Below are 19723 nucleotides of genomic sequence, written 5' to 3' on the forward strand. Positions count from 1 at the left end.
TCGCATAGGCTTGGGAGATCTATTGAGCGCCAAAAATCGGTACTGCAACTGAATATGTTGGTTGCAGTGCATTGAAATTACTTTATGAAATCTTGGCGGTAATGCAGCTTGATTTAATAAAACACTGTGGCAGTGAGTGGCAGGATGTGGGTTTTGCCAGTAGAGTGGTATTTTAAATTTTTAACAGGTTTTTTGTTATTACACTAATATTCTTGTTACTATGGAAAAGAGGACAGCAGTCTTGCCAAAAGAAAAGATGTTAAATATGCAAACTCCTTTCAAACCAACAAATCTTGGCACCAATTCCTAGTTACCACTGAAATTACTTTTCTTAAAAGGGGAATTCAGAGAGATCACATACAAGAGATAAAAGGCACAAAAAATAGTGCTAACATTCAAGAGAGTTAAATATCGCAATTTTTAAAGAAAATATTTTTTAAAAATAGGATTACAAGCAGTACTGTATTACCCAGAAGCTATCCCTGGCCCCAGAATACATTTAAATTATTCAATCTTAACTGCAATGTTGTAGAATGGATGATAGCTAGCTTCCAGCACATTCTTTATTAATAACAATAAGAATCAGGATAGTGTCAGTAGAAATGGGCAAGAGATGTAAAATGGCCTGGCAATTAGCTGTCACACATTCTGTTATCACGCTAACTCAAGACCTATTCAGTATTGTGTTCGATACAGTGCCAAATTTACTTTAAGTTACAAATCTACTTTAAAAAAACAAGAACTTCACAGAATTTGGGTTTGCAACTTTATGAGAAATACCAGACGAAATCTTCAACCAATGTTACACACAAACAATTCTACTAGGTTTTTAAAATCAGAGAAATACAAACATCCCCCTTTTATCTGAATCTTACCTGTGTTCTGTCACAGAAGGTGAACCTGTCTTCTTGACAGTTGTCCATTTTCTGAACAAAGTTACACCAGAACAGTGGAGAACTAGTAAATTACAAACATTTATAACATGTTTTTACTTTACAGTTTAATCTAGCGTAAACATTTCACCATAATGTGCACACACGAAAAACAATTGGATGACTCTGGCAACCACAATTCTCATTGAAACCTTCACATTTAAAATTCTTCTGAGAGTTAATATGAAGCAGTGTTGATTCGTTTGTGACTTTACGACTCAACAACGGCTCAACTACTCCACTTCAATATTCCTCACAACTCATTATACAAATAATCAGACAAAATTAGTTTATACCAGAAATGAATAGAGAGCACACTGTGTTCCTGCAGGTTATAACTGCAATCACATATTGAGATTCAGTTCATGTATTCATCTTAATTGTATAGTTCATCACATTGTCGCAGAGAAAACAAGTCTAACTGTGCTGAACGGTGAATTTGACTTAATAATGCTGGGACAAGGGTTTATTTTTTTGAATCCTCCTAGCTTCTACCACCTCTTTGCATTTACTGTTTTTCACATATATTGTTCCCAATAAAAGAAGTACTTGAAACCCAAACCAATTGGCATTAAGAAAGAAAAATTATTAAGGTGAAGACAAAATTTTCAGATCAGTTTGGGTGGAAGACACTGGAAATGAACATCAATGACATAACGATCAAGGCTGCAATGATCCCCTATTCATTCCCTACACGAGGGTTGTGCATGCTTAAAATTCCGTATACTTCGAAGAAATATCACTCAGAATAGCATAAAACAGGAAGACAATTCTTTCAAAAATAATCTCTTTTGTCTTTGAAGGCTGTGGTCTTCACCCACTGATGTTGGCACCACAGATATTGTTCATTACTAAATGTTAAATGAGTCAGAAAGTTGAGAAGAAAAATCATCTCAAGCTGAATTTAATTCCAGTCTGCAGGTCCTTGTGCTTAAAAATTACATTTACAAATCTTTAGAACACTCATTTTCTTCTGCATTTTTAAACATGAGGATGGAGTTGTAAATCTTCAGCGCAGGCCCCAGTTTGATGCTCATAATTTTGACAATGTCCGTCTGAGTCAGTAGCAAAAAGGCTTCTCCATCTATTTGCTGCATAGACAAAATTTAATAAAGCAAAAATGAATGGATTATCAAATTTTTTTGTTGACACTTTCGTCCCCATTTCTTGTTATAGACACTGGAATATGGTTTTACAGGTTCTGAATGTCCTTCAGCATTTTATCCAATTGTCTATTCTTTACACTTAAATACTGAATGTCAAAAATATATGTTGGTTGCAGTGCACAAAAATTACTTTTAAATTATATTAGCAAGCCTCTTTAACTAAGGGATGTTCTGCAGCTCAGTCTAGTCCCTCCCTATCCAGTATCCTTGCTCACTAATACACTTTGAACCACATGCCTACACATCACTCACACACACAGACATCACCGAATCAAGGGGGGGGGGGGGTGTTTGAGGCTACTATTTCTCCAAGGGCAGATGTCAATTACAGCAACCCAACTGCTATCACAGCTGAGATCAGCTAACACAGCATCGTGCAGGAATCAAATCCGCAACCTTCTGCTCTGAATTAGTACAGACCGGGTGAGCCTTTACTCACTCATCCAGCAGAAAGCAGGTAATATAGCATAACACGAACCCAAAGGATGAAAAGCATTAAGTGGACTGCCACAAATTCAAAGTGTTGCTTATATTTGCTAAATAAATCTTATTGGCTCCAATCCTAATTTCAGATTGTAATAACTAAGATACCAAAAAACTACAGCCTGGACGTTTCTTGATTGGAATCAAATATTTTAATCATTCAGTTCTCCAAAATACTGGTTGTCATGATTATGTGGAACATTTGAAAGCGCAAAAACAGCAGAATAAGAAAACACCAGCTTTTTTTATAATCTTAAATTTAACTCCGAGTCTAGAACATTGAAGAGAAAACTCCCAAGTGAAAAAAATACTTCGAAGCCAACGTTTTGGTTTAGTAATTCCAGCTCAACTATGGGAAATTCAAATAGCTCCTCGTTTGAGCCAAATACTTCGCTACAAAAAGTTTTCCATCTGTCGCTAAGCAGCTACAAAAAAAAATCTAATGTTCAGTTTGACTATTTTTAGATTGAAGCAAGACAGATACCCGTCAGGGCAGTGGCTAGCACTCCTGCCTCACAGCGACGATGACCCGGGTTCGATCCCGGCCCCCTGTTCGTGTGCAGTTTGCATATGCATCCTGTGTCTAGCCCCACATCCCAAAAAGATGTGTAGGGTAGGTGGATTGGCCACTCAAAATTGTCCCTTAATTGGAAAAAAGAATTGGGTACTCTAATTAAAAAAAAGACAAGATACCTGCCTCTGTCCAGATTGGACATCTAATTGCCAATGTAAACGTGACAAACTATACACACTGTTTATCAGCCAAAGCATAATATTACTGCATTCTGGGCTAGATTTCATGCTAGGATTAACTTAGAATTGTTGGAGGGGAAACAGTTGGTGGATTCACTGACATTAATAACATAGAACATAGAACAGTACAGCACAGAACAGGCCCTTCGGCCCTCAATGTTGTGCCGAGCAATGATCACCCTACTCAAACCCACGTACCCCCCCTATACCCGTAACCCAACAACCCCCCCATAACCTTACTTTTTTAGGACACTACGGGCAATTTAGCATGGCCAATCCACCTAACCCGCACATCTTTGGACTGTGGGAGGAAACCGGAGCACCCGGAGGAAACCCACGCACACACGGGGAGGACGTGCAGACTCCACACAGACAGTGACCCAGCCGGGAATCGAACCTGGGACCCTGGAGCTGTGAAGCATTTATGCTAACCACCATGCTACCATGCTGCCCCAAAATATTCAGAATACAATCTGTTTTACATGTGTTTAGTTTCAGCCCGCTTTTTAATGATCGTGTGTTATCATAGATTATCATAGAATTTACAGTGCAGAAGGAGGCCACTCGGCCCATCGAGTCTGCACCGGCTCTTGGAAAGAGCACCCTACCCGAGATCAACACCTCCACCCTATCCCCATAACCCAGTAACCCTACCCAACACTAAGGGCAATTTTGGACACTAAGGGCAATTTATCATGGCCAATCCACCTAACCTGCACATCTTTGGACTGTGGGAGGAAACCAGAGCACCCGGAGGAAACCCACGCACACACGGGGAGGATGTGCAGACTCCGCACAGACAGTGACCCAAGCCGGAATCGAACCTGGGACCCTGGAGCTGTGAAGCAATTGTGCTATCCACAATGCTTCCAAACCCAAAAATAAACCTCAACATGTCTTTTTGTATGAACACAGTATTAAGGGTACCCAAGGAGTTTGTGCACAGCAGCAGAAGAAAAAGAAACAAACACCATTTGCAATCTTAACCCTGATGCTGTGACCACCAAGAATTAGTGATGCAAATCGGTGCAGTCCCACCACTTCACCTGCTCGGCCTACTTTTATTGCAATTGCCTGGTATTAACTGGTAATTGGCTTCAAAATAGGGTCAGCAGTATTACAGCCCTGTTACCACCAGCAATGAAAGGGTATCCAAAATGCCCACCTGTTTCAGGTGTTGGACCCCTTTTAAATATAGAAATTGGGGTCCAATGACGAGTGGGGATCCCAACTGCCATTTTCCATTAGAGGTGGTCAGCATGTCCATTCTGACTAGTTTCACAGGTGATGGAACCAGAGGCCAATCAAAAGTGGGTGTTGAATTAGTTTTGTGCTCCTCTGGAACCCACAAAAATAATCTGGGCCACTGCCATATTGAGCACTGTATCATAGATTATGCTGTTTCTGCTAGTATTAAAGTAGACAAATTCCCTGGGCCAGATCGCATCTGTCCCAGATTACTGAGGGAGACAAGAGATGAAATCTCTGGGCCTCTAACAGAAATCTTTTGTTTCCTTGTTGACCACAGGTGAATTCCCAGTGGATTGGAGGATAGCCAGTGTTGTCCCATTGTTTAAGAAGGGTAGCATGGTAACCTGGGTAATTATAGGCCAGTGAGCTTGATGTCAGTGATAGTGAAATTGTTGGAAAAGATTCTCAGAGATAGGATCTATGCACATTTGGAAGTGAATGGTCTTATTAGCGACAGACAGCATGGTTTTTTACAAGGGAGACCATGTCTCACTAATTTAGTTGTGTTTTTTTAAGTGGTGACAAAAATGATTGAAGAGGGAAGGACTGTGGATGTTGTGTACATGGACTTTAGTGAAGCATTTGATAAGGTCCCTCATGGCAGGCTGGTGCAAAAGATTAAATCACATGGGGTCAGGGGTGAAGTAGCTGGATGGATCCAGAACTGGCTTGGCCGTAGAAGGCAAAGGGTAGCAGTGGAAGGATATTTTTCTGAATGGAGATCTGAAACTAGTGGTGTTCCGCAGGGATCGGTACTGGGACCGGTGCTGTTTCTAATATATTTAAATGACTTGGAAGAAAACGTAGCTGGTCTGATTAGCAAGTTTGTGGATGATACTAAAATTGCAGGAGTTGCAGATAGTGAAGAAGATTGTCAGAGAATACAGCGGATAGGCTGCAAAACTGGGCGGAGAAATGGCAGATGGAACGTAACCTGTACAAATGAGAGGTGATGCATTTTGGTAGACTCAATTCAGGTGGGAGCTATAAAATAAATAGCGTAGAGACACAGAGATCTGGGCGTGCAGGTCCACAGTTCCTTAAAGGTGGCAGCACAGGTGGAAATGGTGGTAAAGAAAGCATATGGCATGCTTGCCTTCATGGGACGGGGTATTGAGTACAAAAGCTCGCAAATTATGTCACAGATATATAGAATGTTGTTCGGCCACATTTGGAATACGGCGTCCAATTCTGATACCACACTACCAGAGGACATGCGGGCTTTGGAGTGTACAGAAAAGGTTCATCAGGATGTTGTCTGGTATGGAGGGTATTAACTATGAGTTGAGATTGAATAAACTAGGATTGTTCTCCTCGAGAGACGGAGGCTGAGGGGCGACTGATAGAAGTTTATAAAATTATGAGGGGTATAGATAGGGTGAGCAGTTGGAGGTTTTTTCCCTGGGTGGAAATGACAATTACGAGGGGGCACAAGTTCAAGGTGAGGGGGGAAAGGTTCAGTGGAGATGTGTGAGGGGTTTTTTTTAACACAAAGGATGGTGGTGGCCTGGAATGCACTGCCAAATGAGGTGGTTGAGGGAGATACATTAGCGACCTTTAAGACTTATCTGGATAGACACGTGAACAGATGGGGTATAGCAGGATATAGGCGATTGGTCTAGATAGGACACATAATCGGGGCAGGCTTGGAAGGCCGAAGGGCCTGTTCCTGTGCTGTACTGTTCTTTGCTCTAAAGTAATGTGATTGTGCTTGTGTTATTGCAGGATAGGCATCAGTGAAAGTTAATAAGGCAATAAGGCATTTGTAAATGCTGAAAAATAAGAAATGATATCAAGGCTTTGGAAAGAGGACAGAGTTTAAATATCATAATGATGCCTTTCATGGAGTGTTTGCAGAAGCTGGTATTGTTCTCCTTAGAACAGTGAAGGTGAAGGGGAAATTTAATAAAGATATTCAAAATTCTGAGGGGTTATAGTAATAGAGCAAGTAGGGAGAAACATTTTCCTCTGACAAGCATGCCTGAAACACAGGATTGTGGGTTCAAGTCCCATTTCAGGATTTGAACACAAAATGAAAGGTTGACACTCCTGTGCAGTACTGATGGGAGTGCTGTCTTTCATAAGGGCCATTAAACCAATGCCCCGTCTTCCCTCTCAGGTGGATGCAAAAGATTCAATGCCACCATAATGCAGAACAGCAGGAGTTAACCCCAGGGTCCTGCCCAATATTTGTCAATCAACATCCAAAAACAGATTACATGGTGATTATCATATGGCTGTTTGTGGGAGCTTACTGACTTTCCTCCATTACAATAGTGTCTACAGTTTCAAAAATAGTCCATTGGCAGTACAGCACCTTGGGACACCCAGTGGTCACAAAAGGTTCAACATAAATACAAGTTTCTTTCTACAAATTTAAAATAACTGGCAAAATAAACTAGAAGGGAAATTAAGAGAATTTTGAGTCTTTACATTTCTGAATGTTTTGGTTCGGGGAAAAAAGACTGAGGATAAAGATCAGGGAAACGTCTTTGGACATAGAGTCGTTACTCAATGGGCCACTTTGTTGCAAGGAGAAGTTGAGGCAAACAACATTGCACAGTTTAAGGGACAGAAAATAATTATTTGGAGCAGAAGATAATGAAGTGTTATTGGCAGAGAAAGGAACAGTAAAATTTGTTTCTGAATTGCTCAAGCAAGGAGCCAACATAGGCCCAATGGGTTAACTGACCTACCTTCTTCTGCACTGTAAACATTTATGGTTTTGTAATTGCCATTTCAATGCATTAATCACCACTGACTATTTACTAAGCACTTACCTCTTCCCTGAAAACAGTGGCTTGATCTTTACATCCTGGTAAACTTTGTACAAAATTGGCTACCTGTAGAATTCAAACATGCGCTCAAAACTTTGAACACTTTAGATTAGAAAATTACAACATCCATGAGCTTAACATATTACACAGCTTGAAATATGGGTTGCCCAAAACACTTCTCCTAAATTTTCTTGCAATATTTCTATTCTCCTCAACGTGTTTGGTCTGATTGGAAAGGAGCACCACGGCACCTTGCCCATTGGGATATTTCACTTTGTGGGGCCAAAGCAGAAGCAGCTATCCATACCGATGTGACTTCCATAAAAGGATGCAGGAATTCCAGATATGATCCTCTCCCGAACTCAGGTCCACTACAAACATCTCTGACGGAGAACCAATAATTCATCACGGACCCAAGAATCAGACCTAGTGTGTTATTGGTCTTTGTGGCTCAATTATTCATTGGATGAACTGATTCATCAGAATGGCAGGGGAGAACTAATTTTTAAAACAAAAATGTTCCATCCTGAACTATAGCTACATATAAAAATCAAGGCAAAGTGCTCACCTCGCACTTTCATGACTGAGATTTTTCATTGCCGTTCACGTTGGTGGGTTTGGAGGCGAGAGTGAAAAATATCACGAGAAGGACAAAGTCACGTTTCACGTTGACATAAAAGGAGGGAATGCTGGTCCCCTCCCCTCGTCAGTGGAAGGCCGCGTTTTCTGTCATTCAACTTCCAGAACTGAACTGGAATACATTATACATGTCATTATTGGGCCCAATCCTGGAATCATACCCCTGTGCCAAATAATGTGTTCACGGCAGCTTGGGTGACAGAACTGCACGATTACGACTGGTCTCAGAGGGCATGCACCTGGCGAGCAGTACTCTGAGGAGTTTAGAGGTGAGCACCGTGCACAGGGTGGAGTGGGTCATGCCAGTTTGATGCCCTGGGTGCAAACTGTTTCCTGGTGTGCTCATTGGGCATTGGGGTGGCCTTTAAATATAGCGTCCAGTTCACTTAAGTCCTGAGTTGTTGACAGGATGGACAAATCAGAGGCCGCCAGCCAGTGACAGTCGTGAAACCCCTGCTTGCCTGCTTTTTGCACTATGTACTGTACTATTCAGCATAAAAAGCCACCATTGCCAACAGCAGCCTCAACATTGTTTTTCCCACTGAACATCAGACTTTGCTGATATCGGAGACAATCTCATCCTTTGTTTCAAAAAACATTCCCAGAGTCATGAAAAAATTAACCTGTTGGTTCAGGGCAAACTTTGATAAATTATGCACCATTCAATACAAGTTAGTTAGTTCACAGTTTAATTTGGCGCCAACTATGGATTTGCAGAAGGATTCTTAAAACTTTAAAACGCAGTAGTGACTTTGAAGGAGTGAATTCCATGATTTTGCAAAATTATGCACTTCGCATCCCAAAATTCCCCACACTCACTCCCAATGGGTGAGGTTGCCAAACTTTATCAAAAAGTCCAGAGAATTACCCCAAAGAATACAAAAAATGGAGTGTATTTCTAGAAAATAGAGAAGAGTTGTTAAGTTGAAGAGAACGCATGCACACACACCACGAGAGAATTTCCTTGAGAGAGGAAACAGCCTGTGCAGAAGGCTGTAAGAGGGTTAAGGAGACCTTGAAATTAAAGGATTCCTGGTTTCAAACAAGAAATTAGAGAATTGACAGGCAGTCCCCTGCTTTGGAGGGGGAGGGGGAGTAAGCGAGGGGGGGAAAAACTGGATTCTCGGTTTACCTCTTCTATAGACCACTTTGCCACTTTCTTTGCAGTGTGACCTGTCACCTCAGGCAGTAACTTGCTGTGCTGTTCCCAACAGAGGTACAGACGTTGTGTGGGATGTGGAGAGACAGAAGACATAAACACGGACTGGTGAAGAGCTTGCTGGAGGTTGTAGTCACGCTCTACAGAAAGGCAAGATATTAACATTTTTGTAAGTAATCAAATCCAGCAAGAGACCCAAATACTACATCATGAATATATTTTTAAAATATCTAATTTGGGATCAGTTTGGATTGTGCACTGCATTGCCAGTTCATAGAACTCCAACCAATGATAATTGTGCTTTACATGAAACCTCCCTATCGGTTCATAGCTGTCTTTTTAAAACAGGAATTTACTCCAGCATAAAGATAATAGAAAGAGCTGAGAATAAAAGAATGTGGAATGAATCATTACCACATTGAAGTCTCTCACTCTAAAGAGACATTTATAAAGAGGGAGTGGTTCTAACAACCTTTTAAAAGCGATATTATTTATTGATTTCCATCCTTTTCCAACTGACCACAAGGCTGTACTTCTGTTCCCGGTTTATAAGCAAAAACTGAAGTGGGAGAATCCGTCAAAGAAAGTTGTGCATTGTTGGTCTGAGGAATCGGATGATCTCCAACGGGACTGCTTAGAGTCAGTGGACTGGTCAGTATTTAAAAACTCTGGTGACCAGCCTGAACAAGTACGCCACTACAGTAACTGACTTCATTAGTAAGTGTGTAGAAGATTGTGTACCAAAGAAACAAATCCTCGTGTTTCCCAACCAGAAACCCTGGATGAACAGGGATATCCACTGCTTGCTGAAGTCCACATTTGAGGCATTCCAAATCAGGTGACCATGACCTCTACAAGAAAGCCAGATATGATCTAAGGAGATCCATCAAAGATGCTAAAGGACAGTACTGGACCAAGCTCGAGTCCCACACGGAACCCGCCGACTATGGCAAGGTCTGCAAGAAATAACGGGCTACAAGATGAAGGCATGTAAAATCACCGGCTCCAACGCACCCCTCCCTGATGAGCTCAACGCATTCTATGCACGCTTTGAACAAGAGGTCAGCGAGAACAAGCCCTCCACCACAGAAGCCTCGGATGAACTTGTATCTGAGATCACCACTGCAGATGTCAGAGCAGCCTTCTCGAAGGTCAACCCTCGGAAAGCCACTGGCCCAGATGGGGTACCCGGACGGTCACTCAGGTGTGGTGCGGATCAGCTGGCGGGGGTATTCGCAGACACCTTCAAGCTCTCTTTACAACAATCTGAGGTCCCTATCTGCTTCAAGAAGATGACCATCATACCTGTACCAAGAAAAAGTCAAGCAGCGTGCCTTAATGACTATCGTCCAGTGGCTCTGACATCCATCATCATGAAGTGCTTCGAAAGGTTAGTCATGGCACGATTCAACTCCAGCCTCCCGGATTGCCTTGATCCACTACAGTTCGCCTACCACTGCAACAAGTCCACAGCAGACGCCATCTCCATGGCCCTGCACTCTACCCTGGAACATCTAGATAATAAAGACACCTATATCAGACTCCTATTTATCGACTACAGCTCAGCCTTCAACACCATCATTCTGATGAACTCATCTCCAAACTCCGTGGCCTTGGCCTCGGCTCCTCCCTCTGCGACTAGATCCTGAACTTTCTAACCCACAGGCCACAACCAGTAAAGACATGCAACAACACCTCCTCCGCGATCATCGTCAACACTGGTGCCCCACAAGGCTATGTCCTCAGCCCCCTACTATAATCCTTGTATACCTATGATTGTGTGGCCAAATTCCCTTCCAACTCGATTTTCCAATTTGCTGATGACACCACAGTAGTCGGTCGGACTTCAAACAATGACGAGACAGAATACATGAATGAGATAGAGAATCTGGTGAACTGGTGCGACGACGACAATAATCTCTACCTGAATGTCAACAAAACAAAGGAGATAGTCATCGACTTTAGGAAGCATAGCGGAGAACATGCCCCTGTCTACATCAATGGGAACGAAGTAGAAAGAGTCGAGAGCTTCACGTTTTTAGGTTTCTCGATCACCAACATGTCCTGGTCCCCCCCATGCCAACACTATAGTTAAGAAAGCCCACCAATGATTCTACTTTCCCAGAAGACTAAGGAAATTTGGCATGTCACCTACGACTCTCACCAACCTCAACAGATGTACCATGGCAAGCATTATTCTCGTACCAGCCTCCCCGGACAAGTGGAGGAATGTGGCGACTAGGGGCTTTTTACAGTAACTTCATTGAAGCCTACTCGCGACAATAAGCAATTTACATTTAATTTTTCATTTCATTTCTGGTTGTATCACAGCTTGGTATGGATCCTGCTCTGCCCAAGACCGCAGGAAATTACAAAAGGTTGTGTATGTAGCCCAATCCATCACACAAACCAGCATCCCATCCATCGACTCTGCCTACAATTCCCGCAGCCTCGCAAAGGCAGCCAGCATAATTAAGGACCCCAAGCACCCTGGACATACTCTCTTCCACCTTTTTCCGTCAGGAAAAAGAAACCAAAGTTTGAGGTCACGTACCGACTCAACAACAGCTTCTTCCCTACTGCCATCAGACTTATGAATGGACCTACCTCGTATTAAGTTGATCTTTTCTATACACCTTGCTATAACTGTAACATTATATTCTGCAGTGTCTCTTTCTTTCCCTCTTATACAGCATGCAAGAAATAATACTTTTCACTGTATACTAATACGTGACAATAATAAATCATATCAAATTTTCTCACTTTTCATAGAATTTACAGTGTAGAAGGAGGCCATTCAGCCCATCGAGTCTGCACCAGCTCTTGGAAAGAGCACCCTACCCAAGGTCAACACCTCCACCCTATCCCCATAATCCAGCAACCCCACCCACCACTAAGGGCGATTTTGGACACTAAGGGCAATTTATCATGGCCAATCCACCTGACCTGCACATCTTTGGACTGTGGGAGAAAACCCACGCACACACGGGGAGGATGTGCAGACTCCGCACAGACAGTGACCAAAGCCGGAATCGAACCTGGGACCCTGGAGCTGTGAAGCAATTGTGCCATCCACAATGCTACCGTGTGTTTCAGTGCTAAGTACTGCCCTGTCTATGACAGACAGAACTGTGCATCTGAGTTATGAACCTTGAACTTTGAGGCAAATAAAATGGTAGAATCATGGAATCACTCCAGTACAGAAGGAGGCCATTCGGTCCACTGAGTCTGCACCGACCATCCGAAAGAGCAGTCTAACTAGGCCCATTCCCCCGGTCTATCCCCCTTTCCCCACTGAACCTCTGGACACTAAGGGGCAATTTGGCATGGCAAATCCACCTCATCTGCATATCTTTGGACTTTGGTGGAACATGGAATTTTACAGCACAAGAAGTGATCATTTGGTTCATAATGCTTGTAGCAGCACATTGAAAGAGTTATTCAATTAGTGCCAAGCACCATTCTCCATCCCAATTCAAGTATATAACTAACTCCTTTTTGAAAGTTGCAGTTGAATCTGCTTCCATTGGTCTTTCAGGAATGCATTCCGGATTAACAACTTGCTGCATTTAAAAAAATACTGCTAATCTTCCCCTGGCTCTTCTAATTATCTTTAGTCTGTGCATTTTGGTCATTGATGCTCCTGCCAGTTGAAGCAGTTTCTCCCCATCTATCCTATCAAAACCTTTCATAATTTTCCCTTGGGATAATGTGGCTGAAATCAAATTAAATTGAAATCCAAATAAACTGACCTTCACATATTTAAAATTGCTGAATTAAGAAGGTGCACTTCAATCAAGGACAATCATGACAAATGTTATAAGCTCAGCATGCTGCAGGCACACAAGTACATATCCTGCAGGGTTTAATGGTTGCTTGCCAATTTCCAAGAGTTTAGCTTGTCTGTTGCATTTTAAATTTATCCCCATGATGAATAATCAGCATCAGTTCAGTTGGTGACGCCTTCTCACTGTTTGAGCCAACAACTTTAATGTAATCAAATGTCCCAAGGTACCACACATGTTAGAAATAAGACCCAAAGCACAGGAGAAGCTATTAGGTCAGATGTTGAATAGTTTGCTCAAAGAGAAGAGTTTTAAGGAGCATTCTAAAAGAGAAAGGTGAGGCAGTGAGTGGAGAAGGGAATTCCAAGGTCTGGCAGCTGAAAGCATGGTCACCAATGGCGAAGCCATTAAAAATCAGGGATACTCAAGAGGCCAGAACTAGAGGAGAGCTGACATCTCTTTGTGACTCCTGACCCACAGCAATATGGTTGACTTTTAATTGCTGTCTGAAAAGGCCTAGCAGGCCATTCAGTCAAAGGGCAATTAGGGATGGGCAATAAATGCTGGCCTTGCCAGCGATGCCTGCACCCCATGAAAAGAATAAATAAAAGATACAACTCGTTTTCACTGTAGTGCATGATCAAAATAGTAGCTGCCATTTTTTGCACTGTTAACTCTTCATCAGAGTGACTAAAGGACATTTGCTTTTCATTGACTATAGAATTCTAACATCAAACATGGGGAAAAAAAGCTAAAGAAAGATTGAAACTTGCAACCTCAAAACAATTAGCTTCAGTTGGACTTGTACTTCATTCCGAGTATAAGGCTATATTGACTTGAACATAATGTTAATGCTCTAGTTTGCCAACTGTTCACGATCAGAGTTGAGTTCAGAATTACCCAGAGTAGAACAGGAGCTACAAGTGATGGTTCAATTGAACAGAAATTGCAGAGTGCGCAAGCTGAGAAACGATGGGCCACAGTACCTGAATTTCCATTAAATTTAAAATTAGGAACTCACGGACCTGCAATTCCTGATCCATGCTGGCTATTAATTTTATTCTGCAAAGGAAATTCTGGCTGCAGAAAATGGGGAAAAGTGTTAGGAAATATTTCAACATTTTGACAGGTTTTGAGAGAAAATACAGAGACCCCATTTCCATTGGCAAGAGAGTGAGTAATCAGGGAACACAGATTTACGGTAATTGTTAAAAGAATCAGTGAGGAAGAGTAGGAGATTTTTTTTACGCAGAAAATTAAGATCTGCAATTTACTGTTCAATGGGATAAAAATGCATGAGATAGGAGCAAGACCATAAGGCCCATCGAGCCCACTCCACCATTCAATATTACTGCTTCAACTCCACCTTCCCACCACTCCCCATACCCATTGATTCTCACAGACACCAAAAACATGTCAATCTTAAATATACTAAATGGTGGACGCATTGACATAGAAAATTACGAAGATTCATAACCGTTTGAGTGACTAAATTCCCCCACATCTCAGTCTTCGATAATGGGTGGTGGAAGCAGACTCAATGGTAACTTTGAGTAGTGTAGCCATCTAAGATGGACACTGGGCTACAAAATGGAGAACCGCAAGGAACGCAGGGAAAAACAGTCATAGTGAGGACACACAGCTTGCAAAAGACTGTTCTGCATTTTGCACGTACAGAAACCAGTTTCCAAAGAGTTGCAGAGTTTCAGCCAAAGGTGCAAATGGGAAACAGATCTGCATATTAATGAGGTGATCCCGGCTCAGACTCAGGTACAATAGAAACATTTAAGTATCAATGGATACTTTTCCATAGACGCCCAGACAGAATGGCACCAAAGCAACCAAAACAAAGAGCCGTAGCGACCGCCCCAAACATCGAGAAACGACCCTAGGATTGGGGAGTTTGAAAGATATCGATTGGGAAAGACCCAATCGATACCTAGCAGGTGAAAGAGACTGCCCCAAGGGGCACGGACGTCTTAGGACCTATAAAGAGGTCAAGCACATGACTCGGTCTGTTGCTTCCAGACTCCGGCCCAGACCTGTTCCATCGCATCCTGACTCCAGTTTCATCACCGGCCGTTGAGCATCAGCCACCGAACTGTAAGTGCCAACACAACGATCGCTACGTGATCCAGACCTTGCTAGCCCTTGACAACTTTGCCGAATCAGAAAGTTACAGACCAAGAACGGGACAAAGGCCTTGCTCCCTGACCTTGCCTGTTCCTGTCTAGATAAGTATTTAGTTGTTGAGTATTAGAAGTAAGTTAGTCTCTTTAGCGTATGCATGTGTATTTATTATATTGGTTATAATAAACACCAATCGTTTGGACTTACTAATCGGTGTATGGATTTATTGCTTTGAACCCGACCTTGATATACTTGTGACGGTGTCTCAATACGACACCTGGCGACTCCGAGCATAATTACACATACAGAGCCATAGTAGTGTTAAGCACACGGCCTTTAAATGGAGGCGTGTTAATCCCACTCCAGTAAAACGAGCAACAGTAGGTAGTACTTTAAAGGGGGAAATGTGCACGGCTGTGAGGAAAAAATAGGGAAGTGGAATCAAAATGATGTCCCCTTCAAAGAGTTGAAAGGTATTCTACTTTGGTACATTTTACTGGTACTGCATGTTTGCAAAGCACATGTGAAATCCATAGAGGAATAAACATAGAAACAGAGAAAATAGAAGCAGGAGACGGCCATTCAGCCCTTCGAGCCTGCTCCACCATTCATTATGATCATGGCTGATCATCAAGTTCAATACCCTGATCCCGCCTTCCCCCCATATCCCTGGATTCCTTTAGCCCAAAGAGCTATACCTAATTTCTTCTTGAAATTACACATTTTGGCCTCAACTACTTTCTGTGGTAGCGAATTCACCACTCTCTGGGTGAAGAACTTTGACCTCACCTCCGTGTTAAAACTATGACCCCTAGTTCTGGACTCCCCCACTATCGGGAACGTTCTTTCTGAATCGAATCGTAAAAGGAGCAGACCATATGGTGGCTGCAGCTGCACCATCATTCAGTAAAGTTATGGCTGATCTTCTCTCCAACTCCACTTCCCTGCTCTATTCCCATAGTGCCCAATTACTTTAGTGTACAAGTGAAACATGTGTGCAAACAGCACTACATTTACCCTATCAGTCTGACAAGTAAATTTGAACATAGAACTGTACAGCACAGTACAGGCCCTTCGGCCCACGATGTTGTGCCAAACTAGTCTGAAACTAAGATCTGCAATAATTTGGATAGTGCCATCTGATTAACATTAACCTGCCATTTCTTTTAGTCTGTCCAACGTTGTTTCTTCGCCTTCTTTCACAAACTGGAGTTTTAAGTACTTTGGTGGCCGTCCAACTCTAAATACAACAGACACATCATTACAACACATGGAGCAATAGAAGCCACAAATTTTGTTTTAAAAATCAAGAGGGTAATCATATACAGATGATTTACTTTCTTGGTTTTGTCTTGCCAGCAACTGATGCTTCGGGCTTTTTGGCTGACATTTCTTCACAGTGATCTTCTCCAACTTCTTTTGTCTGCACATTTTCCACAATGGGATGACCCGTCAGGTGACCCATTTCGATTTGGTTCCCACTACTATTCTGCGAAACAGTTTTTCTGGTGAAATTGGGAGACGGCCAGAATTTATTAAAATTACAGACAAGCTTTTAAGGTCTAAGAATCCATATCAAGTACCCATCAACTGCATGAAAGAAAGGTTTGATTAACCAAAAAAGGGAAGAATCACTGCTCTCTCTGGTGGCGAGTTGGAGGCGGGAAGGGCATTTAATTCCGAGGAATAATTAAAAAAAAATAAAAATTTACAGTACCCAATTCATTATTCCAATTAAGGGGCAATTTAACGTGGCCAATCCACCTAGCCTGCACATCTTTGGGTTGTGGGGGCGAAACCCACACAAACATGGGGAGAATGTGCAAACTCTACACGGACAGTGACCCAGAGTCAGGATCGAACCTGGAACCTCGGCGCCGTGAGGTAGCAGTGCTAACCACTGCTCCACCATGCTGCCCAAAAGAGTACCGGAAATGACGCGCAAAACGGTGCATTTGTGAGGTCATCCGCGCATGCGCGGGTTGCCGGTATCAACTCGCGCATGCGCGGATGACTTCATCGCGCAGACGGCGCGAACTGCACATGCGCGGTGGCCGTCTTTCTCCTCAGCCGCCCGGCAAGACGTGGCGGCTTGATCTTGCCGGGCAGCGCCTGTCCCCTCCCGAGCACAGTCGTGGTGCTCCCGTGCCAATCGGGCCCCTTGATGCCCCAAACGGGCATCTGGCACCCGTTTCACGAATGCAGCGATCAGGTGTGGTTGCTGCCGTGGTGAAACGGGTGTGAAGGGCCGGCCGCTCGGCCCATCGGGCTCGGAGAATCACCGTACGCCGTGAAAAACGGGGAGTGGCGATTCTTCCGAGCCCGGGGGGTTGGGTGGGAAGAGAGAGAATCATTGGGGGCGTGAAAAATGTCGGGAGGCCCTCCCACGCCATGTGGGGAGCGGAGTATTCCGCCCCATATGTGTTATGTACAGGGAAGTACTGGCAAATGAGAATTGGATGCTAACTATGTCTCAACTTGCAGATATCTTCAATTCTAAACAGACTGAACCTCAAATTGCAAGGGAAGGATGATAATTGCTTTCAGCACTATGAAGAAATACATAGTTTCCAGAAGTTATTGAAAGTTTGGCATGTGAGAGCACAATGCCAAAACTACTACCTGTTCCCCACACTACTCTTACACATCGAAGAAAACAGTGTTCGTAAGGAATTGTCAATAGACTGGCAAAGCCTTATTCAATCACATCTGGCTGCACTGATCAACCATTCATGGTAGAAAGGTTGTTTATAAATTGACTCAAAATTTAGAAAAATTAATAGCTTTAAACGCAACCGCTCCAGACTGCTCTGTCATTCACTAAAATTATGGCTGACCATCTACGTCAACTACCACTTTCCCCCTCAATATAAAAATAAATTTACAGTACCCAATTCATTTTTCCAATTAAGGGGCAATTTAGCGTGGCCAATTAACCTAACTTGCACATCTTTGGGCTGTGGAGGTGAAACCCACGCAGTCATGGGGAAAATGTGCAAACTCCACATAGACAGTGACCCGGCGCTGGGATTGAATCCGGGTCCTCAGCGCTATAGGCAGCAGTGCTAATGAATCAATCAATCTAGTTTTTTTTTAATAAATTTAGATTACCCAATTATTTTTTCCAATTAAGGGGCAATTTAACGTGACCAATCCACCTACTCTGCACATTTTTGGGTTGTGGGGGCGAAACCCACGCAGACACGGGGAGAATGTGCAAACTCCACAAGGACAGTGACCCAGAGCCGGGATCGAACCTGGGACCTCAGCGCCGTGAGGCGGTTGTGCTAACCACTAGGCCACCGTGCTGCCTTGAATCAATCTCGTTAAACTTTTGTTGCACCTCTTCTATGCCAAATATATACTCCTGGTATGGTCACACCCAAGTCCTTTGCTGGAAATAGTGGATAGGGCCAGAACAGCAAGGTAAATTACTTTTCCGTAAGTTTTCTTGTTGCCCAAGAGGATCAGAAGTGTCCCTTCTACAAAGAAACCTTTCGCTTTTCCGCTCCGACTTCCCCACCTTGTCAAGGATATTTCTTAAACCGTAAAATTCTTTCAGAAAAGCCTCCCAAAGAGCTAATGGGCACATCGAACAAAAGTTGAAGTCGCGTTTGGTGGGGTGTTTCTCGGTGACTGCAGCGCCAAGATTCACCCCGCTATTTACTGGCACTTTGCTGGGAGAGTTTCTCCCCGCTAATGCCCCACTTAGGCAAACATCCTGCACTGTTGAGCTCATCTCTCCAGCAGGGTACCTCTTCACAGATCTCTAAACACCCATTCAGCCACTGCCCCCACCCCCCTCAAACTTTGTCTGGGGCCCGAGAACCCCTCTTCTCACCCCGGCTCTTATAGGCAAGACTCCCCCGGGCCTCATCCCTGGCGCTGCCAACCTATCACCTTGGCACTGCCAGCCTGGCAATGCCCCTGGCTCTCTGGCAGAGCCATGTGGGAGTCCTGGCAACACTAGTCTGGCAATGTTCCTAGCAGTGTCAGGAGGAGTGCCAGGGTACTACCCTGCTCTGTCCCCGAACACCCAGGGATCTCTCATGGCCTCGAGGTGCAGTCATACCTGGTGCACATTTGTGAACACCAGTGTTACACGGTGTAGAAGTGGATTTCATTTGGAACTTCGCTGATAGGGTTAATATAACAGTTCTGAAAAGCTCTGTGAAAGAGATGTCAACAGGTCAAGGGATGAAATAAAGGGAGTGTGTCTGACCGGCATCTGTAAAAGCAAAGATGTCAGAAGGTTATGGGATGGAATATAGGGAGTGTGGCATTGGTACTAATTAATGTTCTGACCCGTAACTGTAAAAGCAGAGAGGTCAAAAAGGCAAAGAATGGAATGAATGGGAACCGTTACTTTATTGCAGAGATAACATAATTAAGCTCGTTTGACCAGTTGGAACAAATAAACATTGAAATGTAAGGGGGACTGTCTTTGGAGTGAGTTGAGCCATATGGCCATGGGATACAAAAACCTTTGTATTAATATTGATAGTGACTTGTGCTAATGATTATGTCAAAAATAACCTCCCGACCTCGAAGAATAATTCCATATATGTACATGTTCTGGATCCTTGCCAAATCATAGGTGTATCTAGGAATTTAAAGGGACCACCCCTAAGCTATAAGATGTATAAAG

At 43.2% G+C, this 19723-nt stretch overlaps 1 protein-coding gene across 1 annotated transcript in view; it reads right to left on the reverse strand.

Moving 5' to 3' along the window:
• Positions 1-752: 752 nt before the first annotated feature.
• Positions 753-19723, reverse strand: part of LOC119974417 (lethal(3)malignant brain tumor-like protein 4) — a 115518-nt gene continuing 96547 nt past the window's right edge. Inside the window, exons 14-18 of the mRNA XM_038813682.1 lie at positions 16413-16580; positions 16230-16315; positions 9134-9300; positions 7366-7428; positions 753-2023 (exon numbers count right to left, since the gene is read on the reverse strand). Of these exons, the coding sequence (XP_038669610.1) occupies positions 1877-2023; positions 7366-7428; positions 9134-9300; positions 16230-16315; positions 16413-16580 (631 nt within the window). The 3' untranslated portion in view covers positions 753-1876. The remainder of the gene's footprint in view (positions 2024-7365; positions 7429-9133; positions 9301-16229; positions 16316-16412; positions 16581-19723) is intronic.

Source organism: Scyliorhinus canicula, chromosome 1 (assembly GCF_902713615.1).
Source record: "Scyliorhinus canicula chromosome 1, sScyCan1.1, whole genome shotgun sequence".
Classification (NCBI taxonomy): Eukaryota; Metazoa; Chordata; class Chondrichthyes; order Carcharhiniformes; family Scyliorhinidae; genus Scyliorhinus; species Scyliorhinus canicula.